Consider the following 9707-nt stretch of genomic DNA (forward strand, 5'->3'; position numbering starts at 1 on the left):
CCCCTTCAGGAAGTTGAAGGCTGCTATCAAATCCTGACCCCCCCACTCTTCTCTTCTGCAGACTAAATAAGCCCAGTTTTCTCAGACTCTCCTCGTAAGTGATGTGTCCCAGCCCCCTAATAATTTTCGTTGCCCTCCACTGGACTCTCTCCAATTTCTTCACATCCTTTCTGTAGTGGGGGGCCCAAAGCTGGATGCAGTACTCCAGCTGTGGCCTCACCAGTGCCAAATAGAGGGGAATACTCACTTCCCTTGATCTGCTGGCAATGCTCCTACTAATGCAGCCCAATATGCTGTTAGCCTTCCTGGTGACAAGGGTACACTGTTGACTCATATCCAGCTTCTCATCCACTATAATCCCCAGGTCCTTTTCTACAGAATTGCCACTTAGCCAGTCCGTCCCCAGCCTGTAGCGGTGCATGGGATTCTTCCTTCCTAAGTGCAGGACTCTGCACTTGTCCTTGTTGAACCTCATCAGATTTATTTTGGCCCAATCCTCCAATTTGTCTAGGTCACTCTGGACCCTATCCCTACCCTCCAGCATATCTACCTCTCCCCACAGTTTAGTGTCATCCACAAACTTGCCGAGTGTGCAATCCATCCCATCATCCAGATCATTAATAAAGATGTTGAACAAAACCGGCCCCAGGACTGACCCCGGGACACTCCGCTAGATCCAGGCTGCCAACTAGACATTGAGCCATTGATCATTACCTGTTGAGCCCTTTGCTTGAAACCATTTTGTCTTTATCCCTTGTACTTCAACTCATTTAAAACCTTTTAATTCAATCAACTTGTTTTGCTTTTAATCTAAACCAGCCCAGAGCTGAGTTTGAAGTGAAGTGACTGTTCACTCCAGTGAAAGTCAGAAGCTGTGCTTTTGTTTCTCTAAAGGCTCAGTCAGCTGTGGTATTTCTCTGAACTGGCCAGGTGAGGGCTGGCCACTGTGGGGCAGATGGTTGGGGGAAATTCAGGACTAGGAGAATGCTGGGGTCCCCCTGCACATAGTAACCAAGCTGGCAGAGAGCAGGGTGGGGCTGCTGTGCTGTAAGCAGGCTGTGGGGGCCCAAGCGCTGCCCCAGGGCTGAACAGCACATAGACACTCAGGGCCCTGCATGCTTATCTGCTGGCTATGGGTGTCCAGACTGTGAGCCTCAGCAGCAGAGCATTTAAGGCACCCAGAGTTACAGGGCAGGAGGTGACACAACCCCTCACCCCCAGAACGTGACCAAGCATGAGGGCCTCAGTCTATGTAGCGGTTGCTGAGAAAGTTCAGGGGGATGTCACAGGGCCGAGGGATCTTTAATCCAGAAGACACTGACAGAGCACACTGCAGTGGGTGGAGGCTGCAGCTGGACACAGTCACAGGGGCAATTGGAGATGCAGTGGGCCCCAGGAGGCTGGGACCAGGCTGACTGGCCAGGTGGGATGAAGGGGCGTTGGAGGCAGTGCTGGCAGAGGACAGCTGAGCCGGACAATGCTCCTGGCACTGGTCCATCCTGCTAGGCCGGAGCCATGCCCTCCCATGGCCTGTGTGAATCATGGCAGACAGCTGTCCTCAGTAACTCAGCCCGGCTCCCTGCGGTTCCATGCTTTGCTTTATTCCCGCTGTTCATTCCTAATGTGCACCCCATGGGAATGCCTCCATCAGGCTCCCCATCCGGTCCTGGTATATCCTGTCGAAGGCCTCGCTCTGCGCCACCGTGAAATGGTTCTTCCAGTCCCCACAGATGCCTGTGAAATCAGGAGAGGCGTCAACTCGGCATTTGCACCGTGGCCATCGAGGGGGTTGGGTCAGAGCATCTCTCCCCGCACCCTGCACATCAAGGGGAGCTTGCTCCCAGAAGGAGGGGCTGAGCCCACCCAGCTCCCAGCAAGGACTCCTGGCTCTGCTCCCTGGCTTATCCCCCTGGAGGGCTGCAGTGGAGTTGCCAGAGCCTGACTCCCCAGAGATGGGGTCAACCCCATCGGGCTGGCTCACAGCAGCTCCCCTCACTGTCACTATGGGGGGGCCCAGACTCACCACCCCCAGCAGCTTGGGGGGAGTGCCCCAGGGCACCCATCTCCTCACCCTTCCTCAGGAACGTGCCCTTCTCCTGATCCATGATGTCCTTGGGGAGCAGCGTCGAGTTGCACATCTTGTTCTCCTGCATGGCCCTGAAGGAGGCGTTCTCCACCACCGAGGTGATAGCTCCCTCATCCAGCTCCTGCTCCAGGAACTGGCAGAGTCGCCGCACGCTGCCCCTCAGGTCCTGGGGGAAAACAACAGCCTCAGTAACCATGGCACGGGTTGGTGGAGCCCCCCACGCTGCTCCCAGTGACAGTAATTGGGGCGTGGCGTGGCAGAGCCCCGCTCCCCCAACCTCTGGCAGACAGGGTCGGTGACATTACCTGGGGCCTGGCCTGGCAGAGCCCCCCCATGCTGCTCTTGGCAGGCGGTGACAGTAACCATGGCACAGCCTGGCAGAGCCCCCCATACTGCCCTGGGCAGGTGGTGACAGTAACCATGGCACAGCCTGGCAGAGCCCCCCATGCTGCCCTGGGCAGGTGGTGACAGTAACCATGGCACAGCCTGGCAGAGCCCCCTATGTTGCCCTGGGCAGGTGGTGACTAGGGTTTGCCAGGAGTCTCCCAGAATCAGGCTCTATCTCCTGGAGGCTACGAGATTTTAGGGTGCTAAAAGTCCAGTGGTGCAGCGGGATAAGGCAGGCTCCCTGCCTGCCCTCGCCCCGCACTGCTGCCAGAATTGGCAACATGTCCCCGTGCCCCGCGGGGGGGGGGAGAAGGAGAGGGGGTCTCTGCATGCTCCCTGCACCCCATGTGCCAACTCCCATAGCTCCCATTGGCCGGGAACTGCACCAATGGGAGCTCCGGGGGTGGTGCCTGCCTGCAGGGAGTAGCATGCGGAGCCCCCTGCCCGCCCCCCCCCCCAAGGGGCCACAGGGATGTTCTGGCTGCTTCTGGGAGCAGCACAGGGGCAGGGAGCCTGCCTCACCCTGCTGCCCCCCAACTGGGAGCCACCCAAGGTATGTGCCACCTGGCCGGAGCACGGACCTCTTCCTGCACCCAAACCCTCTGTAGCCCCCTCCTGAACCCAACTCCCTCCCAGAGCCCACACCCCTCATCCCTTCAAACACACTAATCCCTTGACCCCGCCCAGAGCCCCCTCCCAGAGCCTGCACCCCAACCGCTTCACTCAGCCCTGAGCCCCCTCCAGTGCCCAAATTCCCTCCCAGAGCTTGCACCCTGCATCCCCTCCTGCACCCCAATGCTCTCCCCCAGGCACAGCCTGGAGCCCCCTCTCACACTCTGAACCTCTCCCGCACCCCCTCCCGCACCCCAACCCCCTGCCCCAACCCGGTGAAAGTGAGCGAGGGTGGGGGCAGACAGGGACGGTTACAGTAACCGGGGCCTGGCCCCCCTGCCGCTCCCTGGCAGACAGGGACAGTTACAGTAATGAGGGCTTGGTCCAGCAGAGCCCCCCTGACTGAAGCTATTCTGGGAGATTTCCCCCCACCCTAACATTACGTAATGTCATTTTCATTTTCTCAAAATATCCTATTAAAGTCTCCCGGATTGCTTTCAGTAGTCACTGGGAGACCAATGCTGAATCTGGGAGTCTCCCAGCCAATGCTGGAGGATTGACAACCCTAGGGCATAGTGACAGTAACCAGGACAGGGCCTGGCAGACAGGGCCGGGGGATGAGGACAATTTCCAAAACCTGGGTTGTGTCTGCACTGAAATGCTGTGAAACATGGATGTCAACGGAGCAGCTGGACAGGCATGGAGCTGATTCACCCCCCCACTCCCACTAGTTCACATGGCGCAGCTTACTGGACCTTAATGCGGTGACTCCCGATTTACATCATGATGAATAAAGGGAATTAGGGGAATCAGCCCCGTTGACTCCAGTTCAGTTACTCTTGATTTACCCCAGCCGGGGAGCTGGCCAATTGACTCCAGTGGAGCTATGGCCAGTCTATAACAGCGGGGGATGTGGCTGGGTCACTTTACCTGCTGCAGCTCTTCGTAAGTGATGAAGAAGAAATTCTTTTTGCCCTTCATTTCCATCCAGCCTCTGACATGATCAAACCAGGACCCGTGGGGCACTGCAGGGGCAGAGAGCAGAGCGGGGTGGGGCTGTGAGTGTCAGCCAGAGAGTCAGCACAGCGGGGACTCTCATGTGGGCAGGGAATGCTCCTGCCAGGCTGCGAGGAGACACTCCGATGGAGACTCCTAGAAACATCAGGCTGGAAGGGCCCTCAAGAGGTCATCACGTCCATCCCCCTGCACCAAGGCAGGGACGAGTCACCCTAGATCAGCCCTGGGAGGGGTTTGTTCAACCTGTTCTTGGAAACCTCCAGTGACAGGATCCCACAGGGTCACCTGTTCCAGAGCTGTGGTATCCATGGAAAGTTTGTCCTACTATCTAACCTACATCTCCCTTGCTGCACACTGAGCGGATTCCTTCTTGTCCTCCCCTGGGTGAACACAGAGAACAGAGGATCCCCATCCTCTTTACAGCAACCTTTCCCAGCTTCCTCCTCTCTGGACTGAACACGCCCTATTCTTCCAACCTTTCCTCATAGGCTGAGGCTGCCAAACCTCTTAGAACCTTTGTTGCTCTTCTCTGGACTCGCCTCAGTTTCTTCCCGTCTTTTCTAAGGACACAGTCCCCCAGCTGACGCCTCACCAGTGCCTAGTGCGGGGCAATGTCCTGGCAGACGAACACTCCTGTTAACATCCCCCAGAACGATAGCAGCCTTTTGTGCAGCTGTCCCATTGCTGACTCACATTGAATTCGTAAGCCACTCTAACCCTCAGATCCTTTGCAGCAGTGCCACCCCCTAGCCAGTTATTCCCCACTGTGTAGCTGGGCAGTTAGTTTGACATGTGATGGACTCGCTGCTCACGTCACCCAAATGAGATGAGACTAAAGAGCCCCAATACCATTAGGCCCGTGCCCTGGGACACATGGAGAACCCCCTCTCCCCCCAGGGAATGGCTAGGGGCAGGAGCTGGGACCAGAGAGCCCTGGTGAATACCCCCCCCAACACACACACAAGGCTGCAGAGTGATGGGATTGTGGAATCATTGGGATCTGCTCTCTGCCCTGGCAGCAATGTGGGGCAGACTGCGTCTGGGGCTGGCCAGGCTTCAATCTGGTCTGGCACCTCCCATGTCCCAAGACGTCCCAGGCCCTGAAGCCGCACTCACCGTCCCCGCTCAGAAAGTCCCGCAGGAACTGCTCAAAGGACTCGGGGTCCTCGTACGAGCTGCACATCTTGGAGAAATAGAAATAGGAGACCAGGACGTCCTTGGGATTGCGGAGTGTGTAGACCACCTGGAGGGGAGCGCAGGCAGGGTCGGACCGGCAGCGTATTAACGCCTAGGCCGACAAGGTCTAGGCCTAGGGCAGCAAATTTGCAGGGGTGGCAAATTTATAATAACAGCCAGAGGCTGCTTCCCCCGGCACCTGTTCACGCCCTCTGCCCCCGGCCCCGCCCCAACTCCACCCCTTCCCCGCCCTGCCCCTATTGGTCCGCTTCCCCAAATCCCCGCCCCAGCCCCGCCTCCTCTCCCGAGTGCGCCCCATTCCCCCCTCTTTCCCCCTCCTTCGCGAGCCTGTTTCGTGCACAAGGACTGGCAGGGAGGGGGGAGAAGCAGGACCCGGCGGCGCGCTCAGGGAGGAGGCGGAGTCGGAGCGGAGGTGAGCTGGGGCGGGGGGAGCTGCTGGGGGGGGACAATTATTTCAGGGCCTAGGGGTGGCAAAATCATTAATCTGCCACTGGGTCGGACCAAGACATAGGCTGGGGGGAAAGGGCAGGGACTTGCACAGGAAATGCTGTTCTGCTATTACCTCTCCTACGGGTCAGGGAGCCCCTGAAGCGCTCTGCAGAGCAGAGCTGCCAGCATCACCCTCCCGGCTTGACTGTCCCCGGGCGTCCAGCCGTTGGCCCCAGAGCCAGGTAAACACCCGTTGCTCCATGGCGGCAGGGTTAAAGCACTTGGAATTCAGGCACAAGCTTAAGGCACATGCCCCACACCCTAGTCCCTATGTGTGACACTCTGCACCCCAAAGAGACACTCTGCACCCATATTCACCATGGTGATATGATTCGGATAGGTTTTGTACAAAGCATGCCTTGTGAGGTGTCATTCTAAAAGTCTTAATCTGTTGCACATTAATATCCTGTTAAATTCTATGTGCTATGATTGTATGTGAAGTTATGAAGTTTGGCGATGTGTGTGCCACTGAAACCTGTTGTAAGGTTGGGGACACCCACAAGCAGCCTGTGAGATACAACAATAAAAAGGCCAAACAGTGTTGATGACCTACTGAGGAAATACACCCACTCACAAGGATTACCCCAGGAACTGTGTAGAATAGAAACCTCTCAGAGATAGCACCGGACAATGGGAACTGTTTGACTCAGCAAAAGAGCTTTCCAGCAAGTTGGAAGAAGATATAAAAGGGGGAAGTGACATCATGACTGGACCTCACTCTCCCTACAACAGAATACCCAAGAATACCAGAGGAAAAGACTGAATTGGGGGGCAAGAGCTGGTGCCAGTCAGGAAAGAAGAAAGCCCTGCCTGTGTATGAAACATCAGCAAATTGCTCGTACTATGTATGTAACAGGGTGAGACACTGCTTGATTCAGATCCTATTTAGTATATTAGGCTTAGATTGCATTTTTGTTTTATTATGGTAACTATCTTTGATCTGTTTGCTATCATTTATAATCACCTAAAATCTACATTTCTGTGGTTAATAAATCAATTTTATATTTTTTATATAAAACAGTGTGGTTTAAGTGAAGTTCTTGGGGTGGGGAAAGCTCAGCTCAGTTATTAAAGGCTTTGTGCATATACCTCTCCACATCGAGGGAGGGGGAAGACGGGGTAATAACTAATATACCGTTCATGTTTTTGACCAGGGCAAGACAGTACAGCTCTGGGGTCCTAGTCTGGGGAGTATTTTGGCCAAAGCCTCTCTATTGTTGGCTGGTAGAGCATTCATGAACACAGCCGGGTGTGGCCACTGCCTGTGGATGTTGCTGTGAGTGCAAGTTTGGAGGGCTTTGCAGCTTGCCACAACATCACAGTGTGAGAGGGAACCCACACTGGTAAAACAGAAGGCTTGGCTGTACTCCAGTTCCAGGTGGCACCCTGGGGAGGACCCATCACACTATGGATCTGCACCTTAGCCCCTGCCACCCTGGCTCTGTACTGTAACCCCCATGCGCAGCCTGCCTGGTCTACCTTGGCCCTGGAGCCAAAGAAGGATGTGGGGAAGAGCTGGACGGGGAGGTGGCAGGTCAACAGACGGGGTCGGGGATAGCTCAGTGCAGACTCTAGCCCCAGGCGGGTAGTGAACCAGGGCACGCGGGTGGAGTTGAGGACGGCTCGGTTCCAGGCTGGGTCCCCGCCGCTGCGGATCAGGCTCAAGATCTCGATCATCCACACTGTGCCTGGAGGACAGGGGGCTTCTGTCACAGGTGCCTTGTGGGGTGTGGAGCTGTCTCTGGGCACAGCATGCCTCCCTGGGCCAGTGGAGCCAACAGGGCTGAGCCCCACCACTGCCCCTATAGCCCTCCCAGCCTTCTCCTATAGCCCTCCCCACCATCCTCCCCATAGCCATCCAAGCCTCCTCACCCCATCCCCTATAGCCATCTCAATGCCCCCGAGCCATCCCCAACCCCCAATAGACACCCCAGACACACTCAGCCCTCCCCATCCCCTCCCTGATAGCTGTGCTGGCCACACCCAGCCCTCCCCATGCCCCACATAACCGGATTCCAGGATAACAGGTTGCCCCTCCCCTCCTTCCCAGGGCCCTCTCCCACCACCCTGACTCAGGATGATCCCCCATCCATGCCTGCAGCACCCTACCTGATTTGGGGTAGGTGACATTGAAGACATCATCATCCTGCACCTGGAACTCCTTGTGGGCGAAGCGCAGGCTCTGCTCAGAGTTATATGCAGGGGGGAACTTGATGCCCTGGTATGTGACGTACTCTACTACCATTGCCTGGCCTCACAATGCCTGAGATGATCAGCCCCGCAGGGAGACACAGGAGCCTGTCACCACGCACAAGGGCCTGTGTCTACCTGATTGCAGACCCATCTCCCGCCCTCCTCCCCCCTCCAGCACTGTGCACCCTGACACAGGGCATCGGGCCTTGCATCAACCCTCCTGCAGACCCATCTCCCCTCCTGCGCAGCACTGTGCACCCTGCCGAGGGGGCATCGGGCCTGCATCTACCTGACTGCAGATCCATCGCTCCCCCCCCCGTTGTTCGCTGCCTGGGCAGCGCTGATATGCAGCCCCAGTAGGCAAGGGTTAAAAGCAGCCCTGGAGAGGGCTGCAATTGGGAAAAGGACTGAAAGTAGCTGAGGGAGTAGCTGACCACAGGTGTGGCCAGCCCAATCAGGCCACAGCTGGCCCTATAAAGGGGCTGTGAGCCAGCTGCTAGAGGAGTTTGACTCTAGGCCTGGATTGAGAAGGACCTGGTTGCAAGGTGCCTGGAGCAGAGCAGAGCAGAGCAGTGAAAGGGCCAAGGGAGCTGGGCAGCTCCAGCCTAATAAAACCCCAGGCTGCAAGTTTTCTTGAAGGCCTATGCAGGTACTGGGGCTGAGAGGGGCACTCTGGGGATAGACAGAGGCAGCAGATCCAGCCTCCTTGCCAATGATGAGTGGCCATTACAGACTGCAATCTGCCCCGGTGAGGTGGGCTTAGAGGGTTGGGGTCTCCCCTGGGAGGGGAGACCCAGAGTGTGGGGGTACTCCTGGGGCACCCTGAGGTAAAGGGCACTGGGGTCTGTGAGGGACATGGGGCCTAAGGCAGGTGAGACACTGGCCAGCAGGAGGTGCTCCAGAGCTGGGAAAGAACTAATTCCCAGACACCAGCAGGAGGTGCTGCACCAGTAAGTTGGCTCTTTGCTACAAGCCCCCATGGGCATCTCCTACCCAGCCCCAACCCTGAGCATGCCTCACCACTGCAATGGGTGCCCCATGCACATCTCCCTGCTGGGCACCCCTCCCCCTGGTTACCCTCTACCCAGCCCCATCCCTGCTTGGCACCCCTCCCCTAGGCATCCCCTGCCCAACCCCTCCCCAGAAAAGAGCTTCCCCCTTGCCAGGATTAATGGCTCACTGCACTGGGGAGTGCTTGCTCCAGCCCTGCCAGGCCCCTGGTTATAGTCTCCCTCCCCTGCAAGCCATGTACCCACCTGCCCAGATGGCTCTGCCTGGGGGTGTGGGAGGCAGCAGTCAGGGTGTGAGGTCCCTGGGAGCTCAGGGGATTGACCCCTGCCAGGGAAGAGATGCCAGAACAGAAGGTCTCTCCGCAGCACCCCAAACCCTGGCCTGGCACAGCTCTTGGAGATGTGGGGACGAAGGTCTGCCACGGGGAGGGATCAGGGAGCCAGGCCCTGCCCAGCCCCTGAGGCCAATGATTTCCAGGAGAGACAAAGTCCAAGTGGTCAACCCTTTCCTGAGCACAGAGGTGGAGACACACGTAGGGACAGAGTTCTCTGCCCGTGCACCACAGAAACCAGCCGAGGGGGTGGGTGTGCGGGCAGGGGGCGAGAATGGGAGAAGGTGGATGGGGATAGAGATAGAAAGGGGGTGGGGGGGAGGGAGAAGATGGAGGGTATGGACGCAGTCAGAGAGAGAGGGCAAGAGACAGACCAACCTAGAC

At 57.3% G+C, this 9707-nt stretch overlaps 1 protein-coding gene across 2 annotated transcripts; it reads right to left on the reverse strand.

The window, feature by feature from the left end:
- Nucleotides 1-744: 744 nt before the first annotated feature.
- On the reverse strand, nucleotides 745-9426 carry SULT2A1 (sulfotransferase family 2A member 1). 2 transcript variants are annotated; one of them, XM_074937602.1, is made up of 7 exons: nucleotides 9238-9426; nucleotides 7898-8051; nucleotides 7268-7476; nucleotides 5219-5345; nucleotides 4016-4110; nucleotides 2072-2252; nucleotides 745-1734 (listed from the first exon to the last, which is right to left on the reverse strand). In XM_074937602.1, the coding sequence occupies exons 2-7, from the start codon at nucleotides 8031-8033 to the stop codon at nucleotides 1619-1621; spliced, it is 864 nt and encodes a 287-aa protein (XP_074793703.1). In that variant the 5' UTR covers nucleotides 8034-8051; nucleotides 9238-9426; the 3' UTR covers nucleotides 745-1618. The 2 variants fall into 2 exon arrangements, with proteins under 2 accessions (XP_074793703.1, XP_074793702.1); XM_074937601.1 differs by having other exon boundaries at nucleotides 746-1734; nucleotides 7898-8086.
- Between the last annotated feature and the right edge of the window lie 281 nt (nucleotides 9427-9707).

This window comes from Natator depressus, chromosome 23, assembly GCF_965152275.1.
Source record: "Natator depressus isolate rNatDep1 chromosome 23, rNatDep2.hap1, whole genome shotgun sequence".
Lineage (NCBI taxonomy): Eukaryota > Metazoa > Chordata > Testudines > Cheloniidae > Natator > Natator depressus.

Bases quoted from the DNA above. Each gene is read 5' to 3' on its own strand.
- SULT2A1 (XM_074937602.1), bottom strand. From the start codon at position 8,033: ATGGTAGTAGAGTACGTCACATACCAGGGCATCAAGTTCCCCCCTGCA. The intron at 4,111-5,218 runs GTGAGTGCGGCT...CTGCCCCTGCAG, and splicing joins GGACTTTCTGAGCGGGGACG to TGCCCCACGGGTCCTGGTTT. The intron at 2,253-4,015 runs GTAAAGTGACCC...GTTTTCCCCCAG, and splicing joins CTTACGAAGAGCTGCAGCAG to GACCTGAGGGGCAGCGTGCG.